Below are 22247 nucleotides of genomic sequence, written 5' to 3' on the forward strand. Positions count from 1 at the left end.
CTGCGCGTACTCGCGCGCATCATTTGGACGCGGTCACCCTTAGGTACGTTGGGCGTACCCAAGGTTACGCATGGCGTAACTTGTCCAGATCTAAAACACTAATTTCCTTTAGAGGACTATAAAAGGAATGTGTGGCTGGACTTCTCAGCCACCATCCCTAAGAGTGAAACCCTAAATAGTGTGTGCCTTCGTCCTTGAGCCATTTGGTGTATATTCTAAGCTTGGTGATGCCATACCAAGGTTGCAAAGGTAAAGAAGAGCTCATTGGAAAGGCTAGAAGTGGTGTTCAAGTGTAGATCTGAGCTTTGCAAGGGTTAAAGCTTCATTATCAGGTAAAAAGTTCGGATCTTGTCACTTGGTTCATGTTATATACTTCAAGTCCCATTTTCTAGGGTTTTAGTCCCAAAGGTGGAGACTTTTTGTGCAAATGGCCTCCATAAGCTTAGATCTTTTATATTTCTGGTCTATTAGAGTTGTAGACTCATAAAAATGATATCTTGGACCTGAATATTTCTCCATGCAAGAGATCTAGGTCCTTGAGTTGGATTAGAATGATGTTAAGAAGTGTTGGAGCCTTTACAGCCATGCCAAGGCTTAAAGGTCTCAACTTTATGGGTTTAGACACATTATAAGAGTCAGATCTAGAAGTTGGAGTAATGGCTTAACCGATTAAGACCAGAAATGAAGTGTCCTACAATCTGATGGTTACGCTGGGTGTAACTTCTAGTACGCGCAGCGTACTGGGTAGAGACCCCGATCCATGGGTTGGCGATGTACGCCTCGCGTACATCTAGCAGTACGCCCCGCGTACTCTCAAGGTTGACTATTGTTAACTTTTAGGGTTTTGGTCAACATGCGGACTTTAGGTCAAGGAAGGGTAAAATGGTCTTTTACCCTCTGAGGAATGATGATAAGGGGTAAATTTATAGTGGTGGAAGTCTTTGAGTATTAAATGATATTTTTATGTTTAGGCGAGGTAGAGTCGTCATTGGGACTTGGTGATAGCGAGGACGCGAGATCTTAGACTTTCCCCGAGGTGAGTTTTCTCACTATACTGTACCCGGAAGGTCGGATATGTTATGAGATATATGTATTATGTGTGATAAGTTAATCGTTATATGTGCCATGTATGATATGCTTGATATGGGCCGGAAGCCGAATATGTTATGGGTCAGAAGGCGTTGTGATGTGGACCGTAAGGTTGACGTGGGTAGGATCGGAAGGTTTACCTAGTCGGGACGGAAGTCCCTTGAGACACATGGACCGGAAGGCCAGGGCCTGGAAAGGCGTATGTGCATAAGTTGTATTTTGGGGAACTCACTAAGCATTTATGCTTACAGTTGTTGTGTTATGTGTTTCAGGTACTAGCGAGGATTGTGGGAAGGCGTCGACGTGATCGTACACATTGTCGGAGAAAAACTATTTTATGATCATTGGGATGTATTATATTATGATAAGATTGTTTATGTTTGAATTTGAAACACTAATCAATGGTTTTTAGTGTTTACAGAAATGAAAATTTTGTTTTAAATTTACGTTGTTACAAGTTGGTATCAGAGCCTTGGTTTGAGGGATTCGGATACACCTTCGGGCGTAACTGAACTAAAACCTGGGATTTGAGAAAAATTTTAATTAATAAAATCAATAAAATTTGATAAGAGATTTTGGAACAACCAAAGGAGAAGAAGTGTGTACGCTCAGCCAGCGCCCGAACAGTAAAATCCCCAAAATACTCTTACAATATGTGTTATGAGATATGCTATGATATGATACGAATGCTAGTAGACTAGGTATTCATATTAGGACTAGAGTGGCCTGATTTGTGATGCCTTAGTATAGGGAATGCTGCTGCTATGAGATGCTTTGAGAGAGAGTGGGTAGCTAATGCATAGCGAAAATAGAGTACTCATGATCCAGGGTTCGGGGAGGAGGACTTGGGGTGAATGCTGATGAGGTGTAGTTGGTAGTATTGGGCCCGTACTACTGAAGACACCGGGTCAGTGGGCAACTCAAGTAAGAATCCCTGGGTATCGGAGACTGAGTAGGGTTTCGTTATCGAGTGCGATTATGCTCGATGGAGTCTCTGATATTTTTATGTTGTATTTCAGAGGCATCATGGTTGGACCACGCCACAGATCTGGTACGAGCAGTGTGAGTGATGAGGAGCTTCGTCAGATGATTCACGAGGAGGTGGCTGCAGCGATCCGGGCTGAGATTCCGGAGATGTTTGGGTCTATTAAGACCACACTGATGGAGACTTTTGATGAGCGGTACGCCGCAGTGACTAAGGCCGCAGCCGCTGCAGCTACCGTAACTGTGGCCGCTACCAGGCCGCAGGGAGGTGACTCGTTGCTGTTCCGGGAGTTTAGCAACTCGAAGCCACCCGAGTTTGACAGGACGCAGGATCCGATCGCTGCGATAAGATGAATTGCTGATATCGAGGGATGCTTCTACACTTTTTCATGTCCGAAGCATCTGAGGGTACGGTTCGCTTTGAACCAGCTCCGCCTGGGAGCAAAGGATTGGTGGAAGTTTGTGACGGAAAACTTCACTCTTGCGGAGGTTTCAGCCGTGACTTGGGAGAGATTTACTGCTATGTTCAGAGACGAGTATGTTCCCCCGGTGGAGAGGGAACGATTGGTTCAGGAGTTCTTGACCCTCAAGAAGGGTAATGATTCTATTACAGTGATCACTCGGTTGTTTCATGAAAGGGAGATGTTTTACCCTGAGCAGGTGTCCACGGAACAAGCTAGGATGAGCCGATATTTGGGTGTGCTGAGGAGGGATATCCGGGAGTTCGTATCAAAATCGTCATACCAGACCTTTGCTGAGCTCCAAGAGAATGCTCGGAAGTGAGAGATCGAGTTGGAGACCCAGGCCAGGGAGGAGGCCGAGTCTTAACGGGTGGATCGGCAGCCGGCTCAGTCCCAGCCGGCAGCTAAGTGGACCAAGTCCGCCGATTCTAGGATGGGAGGACAGAAGGGCCGCACTTGCGGAAAGTGCGGCAAGGGTCATGAGGGGGCATGTCGATTGGGTGCTTGCTACAAGTGTGGCAAGGAGGGGCACAATGCTAGGGATTGACCCAAGGGATTCATGGTTTGCTTTCATTGCAACCAAACCGGCCATCGGAAGGCCGAGTGCCCCCAACTTCGCCAGGGATCTGCGCCTGCTGCTAGGGTTACCGAGACTCGGCCGGTGAAAGCTGAGGCTCCGAAGGCTCGTGGGAGAGCTTTTCAGTTGACTGCGGAGGAGGTCCGTACGGCGCCTGATGTCGTAGCTGGTACTTTTCTTGTGAATTCTGTATCTGCTTTGGTATTATTTGACTCGGGTGCGAGTCGGTCTTTTGTATCGTTGGCTTTTAGCCAGCACATCGGTATTGATCGAGAGGTGATGAGTCAACCCCTACGAGTTTCTATAGTGGATGAGAAAGCGGTATATGCCACTGACGTGATTCGAGGATGTGTGCTCGAGATTTTTGGGGTCAAGTTCTCTATAGACTTGGTTCCTATAGCGATGGGGGATGTCTGCGTCATCGTGGGCAAGGACTGGTTGAGTAAGTTTGGGGTAGTCATTGACTGCGAGAGACAGCTGGTGACTATTCGAGACCCTAGTGGGGGAGTGCTTACTGTGTATGGCGAGGGTACCCGGTGTGGGTCAGCGTTTTGTTCGGCTGCCAGGGTGAGGCAGAGTTTGCAGCAGGGTTGCAGTGGATTCATAGCCTATGTGATGGACACTCGATTGGCCGCGGGGAGGACCAATTCGGTTGACGAAGTTCCTGTAGTATGCGAGTTTTCGGATGTGTTCCCCGAAGAGTTACCAGGTGTGCCTCCGGAAAGGCAAGTGGAGTTCCGTATCGATCTGGTTCCGGGAGCGGCGCCCATCGCCAAGGCGCCTTATCGCCTCGCTCCACCGGAAATGCAGGAGTTATCCTTGCAGCTTCAGGAGCTGTTGGGAAAGGAGTTTATTCGACCGAGTAGCTCACCCTGGGGAGCGCTGATTTTATTTGTCAAGAAAAAGGATGGTTCACACCGGATCTGTATCAATTACCGGGAGTTGAACAAGTTGACGATTAAGAACCGGTATCCGTTACCTAGGATCGATGATCTGTTCGATCAGTTGCAGGGGGCATCTTGGTTCTCCAAGATAGACTTGAGGTCGGGTTATCATCAGATGAGGGTTCGGGATGAAGATATTCAGAAAACTGCATTCAGAACTCGTTATGGACATTATGAGTTTGTGGTGATGCCTTTTGGACTCACCAATGCCCTGACTGCGTTCATGGATCTTATGAACAGGGTGTGCAGGCCGATGCTGGATCGGTCGGTGATCATTTTCATTGATGATATTTTGGTATATTCGAGTTCTAGGGAGCAACATGAAGAGCATTTGAGGGAAATTCTTGGGGTATTGAGATCGGAGAGGCTGTATGCCAAATTCTCCAAGTGTGATATCTAGTTACGAGAGGTCCAGTTCCTTGGACACCTTATTAACCAGAAAGGGACATTGGTTGATCCGCCCAAGATTGAGGCGGTGTTGAGATGGTAGGTGCCGAGATCGCCCACTGAGATCAGGAGTTTTCTGGGATTGGCCGGCTATTATCGAAGGTTCATCAAGGATTTCTCCAAGATAGTTGTGCCACTTACTAAGATGACCCGGAAGGGTGTTGCATTTTCGTGGGGACCGGAGCAGCAGTCCTCATTCAAGACCCTTCGTTAGAAATTGTGCGAGGCCCCAGTGCTTGCACTCCCGGAAGGGATGGAGAATTTTGTGGTATACTGTGATGCATCTATATCTGGTTTAGGGGCGGTGCTTATGCATAGGGGACACGTTATAGCGTATGCTTCGAGACAGTTGAAGCCTCATGAGTTGAGATATCCCACCTATGACCTGGAATTAAGGGCTGTGGTGTTTGCCCTCAAGATCTAGCGGCACTATCTTTATGGGGTTCGGTGTACCATCTACACGGACCATAAGAGTCTGAAGTACTTGATGGATCAGCCAAATCTGAATATGCGACAGAGGAGATGGTTGGACGTGGTGAAGGATTATGATTGTGAGATCCTGTACCACCCGGGCAAGGCTAATGTGGTGGCCGATGCGTTGAGCCGTAGGGCGGAAAGCTCCCCGATCCGAGATATTTGTATAAGGTTGACAGTGGTCACCCCGATTTTGGATACCATCTGAGGAGCTCAGGTTGAGGCTGCGAGACCAGAAAACCAGAGGAAGGAGCGAGTTGTCGGTTAGGTATCAGGATTTGTTACTGATGGTCGAGGGCCTATGACTTTTCAGGGTCAGATTTGGGTACCGTTTGTGGGCGGTATGCGTACTATTTTGATGGAGGAAGCGCATCGATCGAAATTCTCGATTCATCCTGGGGCTACAAAATGTATTTGGACCTAAGGAAGGAGTATTGGTGGCCCTGTATGAAAAGGGATGTTGCATGGTTTGTTGAGAGGTTCATGACTTGTCGTCAGGTTAAGGCCGAGCACCAGCGTCCGCACAGTAAATTGCAGCCGCTAGTGATTCCCGAATGGAAGTGGGAACAGATTACCATGGATTTTATCACCAAATTGCCTAGAACTGCGAGAGGAGTCGATGCGATTTGGGTGATCGTTGATAGATTGACGAAGAGCGCTCATTTTCTAGCCATCAGCGAGAGCTCTTCTGCGAAGTTGGCGGAATTATACGTGAGGGAGGTGGTATCGCGGCATGGGGTTCCGATGTTGATTGTTTCAGATCAGGATGTGCGTTTTACTTCCAGGTTTTGGAAGAAGTTTCATGAGGAGTTGGGTACGAGACTGCATTTCAGTACCGCATACCACCCGTAGACGGACGGACAGAGCGAGCGGATGATTCAGACGATTGAGGATATGCTCCGAGCATGTGTGTTAGATTTTGGAGGGAGCTGGGATACCTATCTACCTTTAGCAGAGTTTTCGTACAACAACAGCCATCATTCGAGCATTGGTATGTCACCCTTTGAGCTGTTGTATGGGCGGAGGTGTCGCACCCCCATCTGCTAGGGAGAGGTGGGGCAGCGGGTGATGGGTAGCATGGAGATTGTACTCCAGACGACCGAGCAGATTCAACAGGTCAGGCAGATATTGTTGACTGCGCAGAGTCGCCAGAAGACTTATGCGGATAGGCGTCGGTCTGAGCTCGAGTTTCAGGTTGGTGACCTTGTGCTCCTAAAGGTCTCCCCTTGGAAAGGAGTGATATGATTTAGGAATAGGGGCAAGTTGGGACCCCGGTATATTGGACCCTTCAGGGTAATTGCTAGGCTAGGCAGGGTAGCCTACCGGTTGGATCTACCTGCTGAGTTGGGACAAATCCATGATACCTTTCATGTCTCGTAGTTAAGGAAATGTATTGTCGACGAGTCGGTAGTGGTGGCGTAACTTGTCCAGATCTAAAACACTAATTTCCTTTAGAGGGCTATAAAAGGAATGTGTGGCTGGACTTCTCAGCCACCATCCCTAAGAGTGAAACCCTAAATAGTGTGCGCCTTCTTCCTTGAGCCATTTGGTGTATATTCTAAGCTTGGTGGTGGAATTCCAAGGTTGCAAAGGAAAAGAAGAGCTCATTGGAAAGGCTAGAAGTGGTGTTCAAGTGTAGATCTGAGCTTTGCAAGGGTTAAAGCTTCATTATCAGGTAAAAAGTTCGGATCTTGTCACTTGGTTCATGTTATATGCTTCAAGTACCATTTTCTAGGGTTTTAGTCCCAAAGGTGGAGACTTTTTGTGCAAATGGCCTCCATAAGCTTAGATCTTTTATATTTCTGGTCTATTGGAGTTGTAGACTCATAAAAATGATATCTTGGATGTGAATATTGCTCCATGCATGAGATCTAGGTCCTTGAGTTGGATTAGAATGATGTTAAGAAGTGTTGGAGCCTTTACACCCATGTCAAGGCTTAAAGGTCTCGACATTATGGGTTTAGACACATTATCAGAGTCGGATCTAGAGGTTGGAGTAATAGCTTAACCGATGAAGACCAGAAATGAAGTGTGCTAGAATCTGATGGTTACGTTGGGCGTAACTTCCAGTACGCGCAGCGGACTGGGAAGAGACCCCGATCCATGGGTTGGCGATGTACGCCCCGCGTACATCTAGCAGTACGCCCCGCGTACTCTCAAGGTTGACTTTTGTTGACTTTCAGGGTTTTGGTCAACATGAGGACTTTAGGTCAAGGAAGGGTAAAATGGTCTTTTACCCTCTGAGGAATGATGATAAGGGGTAAATTTATAGTGGTGGAAGTCTTTGAGTATTAAATGAGATTTTTATGTTTAGGCGAGGTAGAGTCGTCGTTGGGACTTGGTGATAGTGAGGACGCGAGATCTTAGACTTTCCACGAGGTGAGTTTTCTCACTATACTGTACCCGGAAGGGTTTGACTATGTGACCGGAAGGTCGGATATGTTATGAGATATATGTATTATGTGTGATAAGTTAATCATTAAATGTGCCATGTATGATATGCTTGATATGGGCCGGAAGGCATTATGTTATGGGTCGGAAGGCTAATATGTTATGGGCCGGAAGGCGTTCTGATGTGGACCGTCAGGTTGACGTGGGTAGGACCGGAAGGTTTACCTAGTCGGGACGGAAGTTCCCTGAGACACATGGACCGGAAAGTCAGGGCTTGGAAAGGCGTATGTGCGTAAGTTGTATTTTGGGGAACTCACTAAGCATTTACGCTTAAAGTTGTTGTGTTATGTGTTTCAGGTACTAGCGAGGATCGTGGGAAGGCGCCGGCGTGATCGTACACGTTGTCGGAGAAAAACTATTTTATGAACATTGGGATGTATTATATTCTGATAACATTGTTCACGTTTGAATTTGAAACATTAATCGATGGTTTTTGGTGTTTACAAAAATGAAAATTTTGTTTTAAATTTACGTTGTTACAGAGGTCATCTAGTCTGGTAGTGGGTAACAATTCTTAATATTGAGTTTGTTTCGCTCGTGGTAGTCTATGCACATTTCGAAAGATCCATCTATCTTCACGAACAAGACTGGTGCTCCCCAGGGTGAGAAGCTAGGTCTAATGAATCCCTTGTTGAGCTGTTCGTTCAGTTGGCTGGACAATTCCTGCATTTCTTATGGTGCTAGAAGATAAAGGGATTTGGCTACGGGGGTAGCTCCGGGAATCAAGTGGATTCGGAACTCGACTTGGCGTTCAGTAGGAACTCTTGGGAGATCTTCGGGGAAGATATCATGAAAGCTAAAAACTTCAGGGATGCACTCAAGGTCTTTAACTTCTTGGTTTTCATTGACTACATGCTCTAGGAATATGTGACACTCCTTTCACAAGTATTTTAGAGCTTTGATGCATGAAATGAGGCGAAGTTTTGTGCTAAGTTTGTCACCAATGATAATGAGGGCATCGTCGTTTGGCAGATTGAGGGAAGGAATAGTCGTTTAAAGTGAGTGTACAGGCTATGAGTACGTCATTAGTGCTCTCTTTCTTTCCGTTATCCATCTCGATGGTGAAGTTTGGGTTAGTGGTTGGGATTTATCTTTGAATAAGTTTTTTAATTTATGACTAACAAAACTCCTCTCCACACCACTATCAACGAGAATTCATGCATAAGAGTTGTCGAGTACGAACATACCCATAACTACGGTGGAATCGTCTATTGCCTCCTCCTGGCCCATGGCTAGCATTCTCCTTGTGTTTCCGACATCTCTTGCCCTAGGGTAATTCCTTTTGTAGTACCCCATTTCACTACACCCATAATAGGCTAGTCCAATTCCAGCTCCGGAGGTCTGGGCATTTGGTTGTGTAGGTGTCATGCAGAAACGAGTCGTATACCCTTCTTTTTACAACTAGTGCATTACAACTCCCGACAAGGCCCATGATGATGATATTTGTATTTATCGCACATAGGGAGAGTTCCAGCATACCTGCTGGGAGGTGCTTGAATAGTGGGAACGATAGCAGGAATGGTAGCAACATGGATTGCCACTGTTTGTTTTTTCTTGGAGGGCTCCTACGAAGAATAACCCTTGCATTTGTCCCAGAACTTTTTCTATCCACTACCTTCTTTTGTTGGTTGGGGAGCAGCTACTACGGGGTCATGGCTATCCCCCTGATCCCCTATCGTCTATGCCACACGTTTTGCACTACCGAATGTGAGTGGTTTAGCAGCAAATACATTCCCTTGAGTTGGGGTGTCAATCCCCATATGTATATTTCAACTTTCTTGCTTTCCTGGTTGACCATCTGGGGACACAGAATGGCCAGGTCACTAAACCTAGCAATCTAAGCACGACGTCAGAACCTTTCATATTCAGATTCCAAAAATCATGTTCCATATTTTGAATTGTGCCCCGCGGTTAGTACTCAGCGAGCATCAGTTCCTTCAAATCATCCTAACCCATAGCTCTAGCACCAGGAGAGTTAAGGATTTGAATTGGTTGTTCCACCAAGTTAGGACTGTATCATTGAAGGTGCATGTTGCAAATTTTACTTTTCTCATCTCAGGGCATGCACAAATCTCGAAGATTGATTCGGTCTTCTAAAACTAGCAAGTTAAGGAAATGACACCTCTAGTGCCATCAAAAGAGCGAGGTTTGGTGTTGGAGAAGTCTTTATAGGAACACTACCTCAAGTGCCCATGATTATCACCTTGGTTAGATGGGTTGCCAACATTACCCGACCTGGTAGTGCCAGTTGTATTGATTTGTGACATAGCGGCAGCCACAACGGTTGTTACTGCTGCTTGGAAGACAGCAGGATCATACAAAGGAGGTGGTGGCATTGGATGATTTTTGTATTGGGTTTTAGTATAATACAACATCCTATGTTGCATATACAACCATAAGTTCTTTGGATCTATGTTTTTTCTAATTATACATGCAATATTGTTTCCAAAGCATTAAGCCTACACATCGCATATAATTGACATAAACAACATAAAATACTAGTTAGGAGTTTCCCTCTTTATGTATCTTGTAGAACATGTTTTATTTGGCATTTAAGAACTTAGCACCCCAAGTGTGATGCCTCAAACGGTTCACAAAACACGTAGGACAAAGGAGAACTTGAGGGAGATGTTACTCGCTCCAAACTTAGCTCTAATGAACTCCAAGAACTCTAGTTACAGATTTTGGGTGATAATGGAGTCATTTTATAGCATGGCAAAGTCAAGGGTTACAACCATGCAAACCCTAATGCTTATGGCCTTCCATATTACTTAGGCTCCATGGGATAAACTTCCATGGACAATCCATGGACTACCGTATTGCTTTAGCCCATCCTAAATAACAATTAGCCCACGCTATAAGAATCATTGATTTACTAAATCAATCCCCATATATTTAATTAGTCTCTTTTGATCAAAGAATTAATTCCAAATTAATTCTTGATCAATACTAATTAAATAATATGATTTCATATTAACATATTAGAACTTATAATATATTAATAAATCATAAGTAACCTCTTACTCAAGTATCCATCCTATCAAATTGTCCTTGTAATATGCAACTCGAAATGGACCATACTACTCCCGGGTCAAGTACTTACGAATTATAGTAACACCTAATCCAACATGTTATTCTTTCGGTTGGACTTCTTCAGTGGCATCTTTCTGTAGAATAATGTAAGAGAAAATGATGATAAGACCTCTATAGTGGTTTTGATTCAGGTGATATTGAACAAGATATATCTCATTCTAACAGTTATAGTGTTGTATTAAGTGATTTATTGTGGAAGTTTACTTGGTATAAGTAAACAATCGCCATGAAATTAATAGTATCAATTGGAATGAAATGTGTACAATGTGTTTGGCTCTAGTATCATTAAGCCATAAAATACTGCTATAGTATTTTAATTGTATGTTCAGTTCTATGGTTCCCTTAGTGTAGAGTTTAGTGAGGTTTAGGCTTGTTGCAACACCATGATCACTCCTAAACACATGTGATCGTAACTCAAATAAATATAGTTGATCTGGCTATATTTATCCCATATATGATTACATAATTGTCCAGGTTTAACCACAATATTCAACATCTAAATACTTGTGTTTTGTTCTTCTTGTGATACTGTTTCTAGTATGTATGTAGTGTTAGTATACTTCTTATAAAATACATAGACTTTACAAGTATACTTTTAATTCAAAGTGCTTCGGCCCCTTAGTGTTTATAGTTGTATATCATGTAAGGTTTGATATACTTAGTTCACTATAAACAATGCTATGATACCAATTTGTAACACCCCCAAACCGGAACGGCGGAAATGTTCGGGGGTAAAGTACGTCATCTACAATATCACAACAATTGTATAATAGGAATCAAAGCTAACACAACCACTACATTGATAAGGTAAAGTATTTACATATGTTCAATACATAGTTTATATGACATCAAAATGTATAACAAAAGTATAAAAGACGTGACTCTAGAAACCTCCATCTTCTCAAAAACTTTCAAGTATACCTGTCTTATTGGTGTCATGAGAATACAAGTGATTTTGAAAGTTTATCAACATTTAAGTTGGCGAGTTCATAAGTATGTTTTAGTGCTAGAAAACTTATCTTTGTACTTCGAAAATACTAGTGTGTTTCTCAAGAAAATCCAATATTTTCTATAGTGAATGTAATGTAGTCTTATATGTTCCTTGTAAATGTATATTGTACTAGAGTATTCAGTATTAGAACACAATGTATTGTATCTATGTTTGTATGAAAACCCTTGTATGTATACATGTATACAACCAGTTGTAGTGAAAGTAGTATACTATAATAGCATTTTTATGAAAACCTTGGTATGAAAGTATGGTATTCACCAATTGTGGTGTAAGGTAGTGTACCATAATAACGACTAGATGAAAACATGGTATGTATGCCTGGATACTACCAGCTTTAATGTAAGTGATGTACTGTAGTTTTATTAATTAAAATAAAACCATTGAAGTAGTGTTAATCCCGTAAACATACGTGTTAGTTATATTGTTATAAGTTTCATATAACCTTGCTTGATATGACCTAGTGACCTCTACGACGTTCTTCAGGCGTCTGAAAGTAATGACATTTGTCACCCAGGCATGCCACCCTAACTGTAGCTACCAGTTCAGGTGTAAGATTGTCATTCCCGTATAGATCTATACAAACATCTCATGCTCTCCATCCAGGAGACTCTGGTTAAACTGTAGAGTATTTGGTTCCGTACCCCAAGGGATACTAGTGAAGTAGCGCCTCACAACCCTGTATTAACTAGTTTACGTTTAGTGCTGTAGTGTTCTCTTGTACTAGAAATTATATGCATTTCCTTGTATTAATGTACATTGTAGTGTAAAATAATTATATTTAAATAACTATTTTAGTAGCATATACTTGTATCATTTTATTAGAGTAGTGTTTCTCAAACTATACTGATTATAGTTAGATGTATATTCTCGTTTTGTGTATTGAATTTTGTAAAAGTAATGTAGTGTTCCCAAACCATATCAGTTATAATTCAAATTTATGTATGTACTCTACTGAAAACTTTGAAATTTTGGCTATATGTTGAAAACTACCCTTATTCTCTACATGTTACAAAAGGGTAAAAAATATCAAAATATTTTTATAAAATGTAGTGATTGCTCGGTTTGTATAAATTGTGAAAGTTTTAAATCGTTTGTCTAAAAACACAAAAGTCATTGTGTTTTAATTTTATTCCCCCCTTAAAAAACATTAGAAACAGTGAAAGGTAGGGTTATGAACTCACCTCAAATGTGCATTAACTTGAAATAGCGAGTTGTAGTAACGATCCCCTAGTCTAGCGTACGCACGAATAACGTTATCCTAAAAATAATTGTATTCGACGTCGTATTTAAATTAATGATAAATTTAGTTAAATAATGTGTTAAATAATTAATTAAGTAAATAATACTTATAAAAACTAATTGGAATAATTGGAAAAGTTAACTGGTGTTTTCAGTGGGAAAAATGAGTTTTCGGTGGAGCTGGGGGTGATTTCGGTGTGATGATAGTAGTGGTGTGTGTTCTTGGTTTTCTTGGTGGATAACTTGAAGATATGAAGAGCTTATTAATGTTCTTGGGAAAAATATGAAGGTTTGACGAGAGACTCCTTGGATGAATTTTGAGAGCAAAAAGGGTGTGTGTTCGGTGGAAAATGTAAGAAATGAACTGTAATATATATATATATATATATATATATATATATATATATATATATATATATATATATATATATATATATATATATATGGAGTGTGTTCGGCCTTAACGGTCCTCAATTGAGGTCTTTTCGGTCTTGTAAGACCGAATTCCTTCATGAAATCGGTCTTAAAGTCAACAAAATAGAGGGTGTTTGGTTTCTAGTCAATGGCAAAATGGAATTTGGTCATGCCTTCTATCATTTAGGGTATTCGGTTTTGGTTTTACTCCTTAAAGGGAATTCAGTTTTTGGTGTTTCGAGTTTGATTCCATTAACCGAATTATATATATATATATATATATATATATATATATATATATATATATATATATATATATATATATATATATATATATATATATATATATATATATATATATATATATATCATGATTTGATTTATTAGTGAACCTTTTATATGTTTCCAAAGGCATGGTTTTTCCATAATTTACACCATGTGTTTGGTTCTAGAGTGAATGACTTCAACCCTTATTTAACTAGTGTAGGCTTTGATTTGAACTTTGGGTGAATTTCATTGTCTTTTATTGACTCGACAGAATGGGTTGTTACAACTATAATATTATACACAATCAAAACTCACACCTAATCTTATAAATAGATAAATACTCACTTTCAAAATATTCGGATTCGAAAATCCCAAGGGAACCAATGTAGAAAAGTCCATACTTTTCCAAAAAATTGTTTTAGGAAGTAAGAAATCGAATAGATAATGCAATGTATGAAACTATCCTAACCTATATGAGTCTCAAGGGTCTAATATCAAAATGATAAATGGCGGTGAGCACGTTAGGGTACTCCCATTAAGTTGCTAGAAAGAGTAGTACTCCAATCTGTATAACCTCTAAGAAAGGGATACAACCAGTTTCAATATGCGAGTAAGTGGAATTGCCACCATCTATTTGGGAACTATATAGCCATTATCCTAGCCTCAGACAGGGTATAACAAGTCCATGTGTGCATGTTAGGATTATCTAGAAATCTATTCACAAACACTCAACACACAATGGATCTAGGACATGAACACATAAGTGTCCCATACTAGAATATGTTCATAAATAGGATGCTAAAATACTTTCAGTATGGATTTTAGCTTTTGCTATCAAATCAGTTTTAGAAACTTTTTTCATGAATTGAAACAAGTATGTGTACATATAAGCAAATAACAATCAAGTATATGTTATATCATTTTTCAAAGCATAAGATACACATTCTATATTCTCGTTAACATAAAATGGGGATTAAACGAGAAGTCATACCTATAATACAATATATATATATATATATATATATATATATATATATATATATATATATATATATATATATATATATATATATATATATATGTGTGTGTGTGAGAACTTCTCGATAAAACCATGTTATCAAAATCATGTCCTTAGCTCCAAACAGGATGTCCTTGAATGATGAATAAAATAATTTATTAAGGAAAACACAATTTGCACACGTTGAAGACAGTCAATATGAATACACGTATTGTATTGCACATAACGAAAACCATTAGTGAAAATAGTCATATAATAGGGACAGGCATTCAAAGGTAAAAGTACTCACCTTGGATTCGAGGTACTAGAGATACTCATTTCCACCAAAAAAAACATTCTTCAATCGCATTCTATAAGATATAGATTAAATTACTAAAAACACTAAACTATGCCTACGATCATCATAAGTCATTTTGAATGTTTTAATCTATTAATTATATATACACTACTACAAAAAAGAGCATTACCGACGGCCAAAACCGTTGGTAATCCGTCGCTAAAGCTCTTTACCGACGGAATTGTAACACACTAAAATCCGTCGCTATATTCTTGTAGCTAATTATTTGTAACGGATTTTCGACGGCTCTGGCTAATTTTTAGTGACAGATTTTTCCGTCAGAAATAGTAACGGATCACCAACAGAATATATTTGCAACGGATTACCGACGGAATTTGATTGCAACGGATTACCGACGGAAAAATTTACTAACGGATTACTAACAGAATTTGAAATAACTTACTAACGGATTACCGACAGAATTTAGAATAACTTACTAACAGATTACTGACGGAATCCCGAAATGACTACAAATTTTTTGTAACAGATTAGCGATGGATTTTGGCAATATAAAAAAATTTACAAATTAATGAAGAAACTAAAAACTAAAAATAATGACATATTGAGCACAAATTTTTTAAACATACATTAAATCTATATTTTAAAACAGCCAAATATAAAAGTAAATCCACACATTTCAATCATTTGACATACATTAAATCTATAACTCCATATTGTCAAATACCAAAAATTTCAATCTATATTGTCAAATATTATCAACAACCAATAGAGAATTCTTTTTCGTGGATTCCACACATATCATTGAGAGTTGTAAGCTAGAGAGATGTTTATATATTGTCAAATACCATAAATGCCCTCAAATATTACCTTTTATCTTCCGGTGAATTGCTTCAAAAGATCATTCATTTTTCCAAGAAGACGGCTTTCCATGTCCTGTCGTAACTTCACCTCATTATCAAATTTGGCTTCTATTTCCTCCCGTTTCTTCACTTCTTGTTCCAACATGCTCTCTAATTCATTTATCTAAAATATGGTCCGCCAAACATATAATTAATATAAAATAGAGAAGGAAATAGCAACATACTTTACTATTTTTATCATAACATTGACACATACCTTCTTTTGATGATCATGGGATGATGAGCCACACTCGTAAGGTGTCCCCGACACGACGTTGCCCGGATCTGATGATCCTACCCCGCAAAGTCGCCCCTTCTTTCTCCCGCCAACACAATGTTCCCATATTTCAACATCACCCAACGGATGTTGACTAGGGTCGGGGCCATATTTCTCACACATTGCCTTCTCATATTTGTCCTACAATTTACCAAAACATAAAATTGTTACTACTCTAAACATTTGAAAAATAATCAAATACATCAAATCTTAAATCTAAAAAGGATAAGGATAACTTACAAATACAGTCCAAGACTTCTCATTAACCCAATGTTCAGGTTGGCTCCCAATCAACTCCCCCGATGCCAACTTCACCTTTGCACTCTTTTCAAGGTGAGTCTGCTTGAAAACGTCTCCCCACAAAGGGTCTTTCCCCTTTGCTTTCTTCTACAAAAAAAAATACTTGTAATTTATGCTAAACTAAAAACAAATTACTGAATTTATAAACAAGATTCATTTACCATCTTCTTGCGGTGTTGTTCTGTTGTAATCGATCCACCCGTATGTACCGAGATGGAACCATTAACACTACTGCTACGATTTCTCTTTCCACTGTTGGATATATGTCTCCAAGTATCAGTGTCCCATATCTATGTAGTAATAAATACAAGTTATTTTATGATAAAATAGAAAGCCATTATTATTATAAGAAATTTATTGTATTATATCACTTTACCGTGCATAAAGCCTGCCATACGTCAGATGTGATCCAAGTAGGCGGAAAATCACGCATCACTGAGAAGTCATAAGTCTCCCCTGCTGGGAAGACATGACCAACATTTTTGGCTGCAAATGCAGATGCCTTTCTAGCACCATTAATAATGTCTCTATATCGACGGTTCAAGACGTTTTTGAAGCCTTCGAAGATTTTATCCTCTTCCGACTCAGGCCACTGATAAATCCCCTGTAACAAGTAAAATGTAAAGTTAAATAAGCATACCTAAAACAAAGTTAAATTATAAAGTATTATTAATACATTACCCGAAAAGCATTAAACATATTCTTTCGAACATCCAACGGGACCTTTTTCCATGTAGGCCAAGCATCATCCATAAACTCTTTCATTATACTTGCAATCTGACGATGCACAAATTCTTCATGAAACCTATAATATCAAATTAACCAAATTAGTATGTTTGTAACATCAATAATCAACATAAATTTCAATAAGAAAAAACATACCCTCGCCCGAGTCGTGTGATCCATATCCTCTCAGAAGGATGAGCCGGAGGCGAACGTAGGATATTGGACCCACGCCTAACAATATCCCCCGCGCTTTCCCCATCAGACGCAAAGTCCTCCTGGTCAAAGATGGTATCCGGTCCATGTGGGTCATGAAATGTGCCACTGCTAGCAGAGCTCATCTGTGATCCTTTACCATCTCTCATGCTTCCTCTATTACTACCATCTCTCATGCATCCTCTCTCACCACCATCTCTCATGCTTCCTCTATTACTACCATCTCTCATGCATCCTCTGTCACCACCATCTCTCATGCTTCCTCTGTTACTGCCATCTCTCATGCCTCCTCTATCACCACCATCTCTCATGCTTCCTCTGTTACTACCATCTCTCATGCCTCCTCTGTCACCACCATCTCTCATGCCTCCTCTATCACCACCATCTCTCATGCCTCTCATGCCTCCTACATCATTACTACCTCCCGTGCCTCCTCTATCTCCATTGTAACTAATAGCTTTTTTTCCACCTTTATTAATACCCCCTCCACGACCGTCTCCCAAACCTTTCGGAGGAGGATATGTACGACCGTCTTCAAAACTTCTCATATTATGTACCCTGTGTTTACAAGAAAAAGAAAGGTTAGCTAAATATATTAAAGTCGATATCAATAATTTAAAGTGAGCATACCCTATAATATATCACAAATAACTTAAAGTGGATATCAAGAAAAAGAAAGGTTCATCCTGAATCAAAAGAGTGATCAGATAAATCAAATTCATCTTCATCATCGTCTGTATCTTCAAACTCTTGAAATTCTTCCTCCTCTCGAGTCTTTTCTTCATTTCTCTCGGTACCAGACTCTTGAAATTCTCCATCTGTGACTAGGTTCATGCGATCATTATTAATTACTTCATTTGTATACTCGAACCGTTCATCAATCTGAAAGAATTGATCAACTTCCATGTTTTCATCGTTCACGACTTCAGATAAATATTCAGCAACTTCATATATCCCTCGTGATTTTGTCTTGATAACAGCCCACCAATCTTTTGTATCCCTTTTCATAGCGGGATATGGTGTATAATACACTTGTTCCACTTGTGATGCTAATACAAAAGGGTCATAAATTTGAAGTCGGGACTTCGGTTTAACATCAACTAACTTATTTTTGTTAACTTTTACACCATGGACATTATCAAACCATGTACATTTGAATAGTACAACACGCCCGCCACCAAGATATTCAACCTCTAGTACCTCGTCCAATATGCCATAGTAGTCAGTCTCTTCGTCATTAGAATTCGTCCCTCTCACGCATACTCCACAATTATCCGTTATACGTCCATCACCATGCCTCTGCATGTGGAACTTATAACCGTTTACAAAGTATCCTTTGTGAGATTTAACACGTTGTGATGGTCTTCTTGCTATGAATTTCAAATGGTTAGTACTTTCATCTGACTCCTTTACCTACATTAAACAACACACATTTTATTATGTTGGCTAATGATGAATTAATAGTTATCACTACAACTTAGCCAGTTTAACTTACGTGTTTTTGGAACCAATCGGCAAAGTATCGATCTCTAAGACTTTGAAGAGACTCATTCGGCTCATTTGGATATTCTTCTCGCACTGATTCATCGAACATGTAGACGTAAGGGTGAACTTCTATGCAGTTTAATAGAATATATGTGTGAGCCTTGTGAAGTTCTTGGTCATCCATGAATCTTCGTGTTCCACCCTTTGCAAATAATCTTCGTGAAGGAAAGACAAACACACTCAACCGAGAGTCTGTACTCGAAAAGCTAGGATAATCAGGTGCGAAATTCCTCGGCTCACGATTATGACGTGTCTCAATCATAGAGTCAAAGTATAAAGAACAATATCCAGCAAGTTCATTCACTAGATACGACTCTACAATTGAACCCTCAACCCTCGCTTTGTTTCTAATTGTTCTTTTTATCAATCCGAGCTTCCTATATTTTGGAATAACTGAGAATGTGTTATGGATGAATACATAACACTTTAAAAAAAACATTAGATGTGTAAAACATACAAAAAATGTAATTACCTCTCATAGATATACATCCATCTGTATTGCACCGGACCACCTATAATAGCTTCATGAGCTAAATGTATGACAAGGTGTTCCATACAATCAAAGAAACTCGGAGGGAATATTTTCTCCAACTTGCAGACAGTTTGAACAATGGTGTCCTTCATCTTATGTAAGTCATCTAGATGTATCGTTTTCGAACATAATACCCGAAAGAACATGCACAACTCTGTTATCACGTCATATACCTCATTTGGAACAAAGCCTCTTATAGCAAGTGGAAGCAACCGCTGCATAAACACATGACAATCATGGCTTTTAAAAGCATAGAAACTATCATCTTTCGTATTTACACAGTTCCCTATGTTGGATGCATATCCATCTGGAAATTTAAGTTTTTTCAACCATTCACAAACTTTGTGTACTTCATTGACGCCCTCTTTTCTTTTCAGAGTGTAAACTCCATCTTATTTATAGAGTTTCCCATTTCTGGGGATGGGGTTTAATAAAGGTCGATCACATATTAGCTCAATGTCTTTCCTCGCATTCATATTGTCTTTGGACTTAGGGGTACCCATGCATGTGTGAAACATATTTTCTAAAAAGTTCTTCTCAATATGCATCACATCAAAGTTATGTCGAATTAACAACTTATGCCAATAAGGCAACTCCCAAAAAATGCTTCTCTTTACCCAATTATGTGTAACCCCGAAACCATTCAGCTTTTGATTATCTGAATGATATGGTCTACCTTTGTAAACGGTGGGAAGAAGATGAACTTGCTGCCAAATTTGATCTCCAGATGGCTCCGGAATAGGTTTTAGAAGCAACTCTTTTTGGTTTTTCCGAAAGTTAATCTCATCTTTCCGAAACCTATGTCCTTTGGGCAAATGTTTTCTATGACAGTCAAACCAACATGGTTTCTGTCCAAATTTAAGTTGGAATGATCCCGCTTGATCTCCACAATATGGGCAAGCTAACTTACCATGTGTACTCCATCCTGATAACATTCCATATGCAGGGAAGTCGCTAATTGTCCATAGCAGGATGACCCTCATTCGAAAATTGTTCCTTCGATAGGCATCATAAGTTTCAATGCCATGATCGAACAACAGTTTTAGTTCCTCTATTAAAGGTTGTAGAAAAACATCCAAATTTTGCCCAGGATTCTTTGGACCAGGAATGAGCAAAGAAATTTTTATGTATTCGTCTTTCAAAGCCAACCAAGGAGGTAGATTGTAGATTGTAATAAACACTGGCCAGCACGAATATGAGGTTGAGCTTGAATTATTTGGAGTGAACCCGTCTGTACACAACCCAATACGAACATTACGTGTCTCTTGTGCAAAATCAGGAAATGTTGTATCAACATGCTTCCAAGCCTCCCCGTCACTAGGATGTATCATCTTTCCCGGTTCTGTTTGATGATCTGAATGCCATGTCATATGTTTGGCTGTCTTCGTTGAATAGAACAATCTTTGAAGTCGTGGTCCAATTGGCATGTAGGTCAATACCAAATTAGGTACCTTGCACATACTATTCGTGTATCTGTTTGCATTACATACTCGGCAATGATCCAAATGAGAATGTTCTTTATAGAATAACATGCAATGATTTATGCATGCATGAATCTTTTCTTTTGGCAACTCTAATAACTTCAACATTTTCTTAGTCTCGTAGAAGTTTTTAGGTAGCTTCTCACCATCGGGTAGCATTTCTTTGATCATCGGAAGCAGTTTATTATATGTCGAGTTGGAGACATTGCATTCTGATTTCCAGTGCAACAACCTGGTGGTTGCTGACAATTTAGAATAAGTTTTACATCCATTCCACAAAGGCTCATTAGCATCTTCTATCATGTCATAGAATGCCTTGGCGGTGGGATTTGGGTCTTGTGGAATATGATAATGGTGCATGCTTTCATTAACCATTTGCTCATATTCGTTGTATTCATCAGGATCGAAAGGCTCGTAATCCATGGGGCTTGAACATTGACCCACGTCTTGAGAAGGTGCAGGATTTGAGCATTGACCCACACGTTGAGAAGGTGTAGGATTTGAGCATTGACCCACATGTTGAGATGATATGTCATATGATTCACCATGTGCATACCATACATAATAATTGGGCATGAATCCATTGCAAAATATATCATACTCAACCAACTCTCTTGTTTTGTAGCATTTGTTCTTGCATTTGAAACACGGACATCTAATTTGAAGAACCTCCTTCCCGTCTATAATTTTTCTTTGAATATTATTTGCATTCGCAAATGCAAAATCCAAGAATAAATTGAGATGGAAGTCAAATTCCGGATGAAGATAACCCTTTTTGGTGGCTCTCATTGCGTACATCCATTCTCTGTTCGACGACATAGCAACCTACTTTCATGTATTATTAAGAAATAGAATGGAGGGATTAAAGAAAGGACTTGAAAATAGGAAAAAGGATTTTGGTTGTCACTGTGATGGCATCCAACTTTTGTTTAGAAATTACAACATCATACTTTGAAATCCTACAAGTTATAGTTATGATTGGATGGATATTTTAGAATATAACAAAAACACTTACCTGCTAAGATGTGATTATTATATTTGCACCAGCTTCAAGATAATAGAAAACACTTGTTTCAAACTGCATATCATGAGAACTACAAGTCACAACAATTTTATATAACGGGTCAGGCATACAAGCAAGAAAAACTTTAAAATTACATACCAATGCCAGGTAAGAGGAAAAAAAATTAACAGTTGTTAATCAATTAAGATCATAATATAGCAAGTTCATAATATAGCAATGTCAGGTGTATATATATATATATATATATATATATATATATATATATATATATATATATATATATTTGAAGTTGATCGAAATCAGCTATAAACTATTGGTCTTTTGCAGGGGTAATACAGTCTTTTATCAAGGCAATAAACAGGGGACAAGATGATGAAGTGTACAGGGGACAGATTTAGTGAATCACAGGAAGGGGAAAAGTTGGGAAAACAACTTTATAGAAGACTACACAGTGGGCAGAGAAATACAGAGAACAGGGAAGA

The 22247-nt window shown here is 39.7% G+C and overlaps 1 protein-coding gene across 1 annotated transcript; it reads right to left on the reverse strand.

The window, feature by feature from the left end:
* Positions 1–17864: 17864 nt before the first annotated feature.
* LOC145035736 (uncharacterized) lies at positions 17865–21530 on the reverse strand. Its single transcript, XM_078984238.1, has 5 exons — positions 19706–21530; positions 19434–19567; positions 19201–19352; positions 18679–19105; positions 17865–18596 (listed from the first exon to the last, which is right to left on the reverse strand). The coding sequence occupies exons 1-5, from the start codon at positions 21528–21530 to the stop codon at positions 17865–17867; spliced, it is 3270 nt and encodes a 1089-aa protein (XP_078840364.1).
* Positions 21531–22247: the final 717 nt, after the last annotated feature.

Source organism: Lactuca saligna, chromosome 3, assembly GCF_052625555.1.
Source record: "Lactuca saligna cultivar CGN05327 chromosome 3, ASM5262555v1, whole genome shotgun sequence".
NCBI classification, from domain to species: domain Eukaryota; kingdom Viridiplantae; phylum Streptophyta; class Magnoliopsida; order Asterales; family Asteraceae; genus Lactuca; species Lactuca saligna.

Bases quoted from the DNA above. Each gene is read 5' to 3' on its own strand.
- LOC145035736 (XM_078984238.1), bottom strand. From the start codon at position 21,530: ATGAGAGCCACCAAAAAGGGTTATCTTCATCCGGAATTTGACTTCCAT. The intron at 19,353-19,433 runs GTATATGACGTG...GACTTACATAAG, and splicing joins GAGGCTTTGTTCCAAATGAG to ATGAAGGACACCATTGTTCA. The intron at 19,106-19,200 runs GTAATTACATTT...TCCAAAATATAG, and splicing joins TGGATGTATATCTATGAGAG to GAAGCTCGGATTGATAAAAA.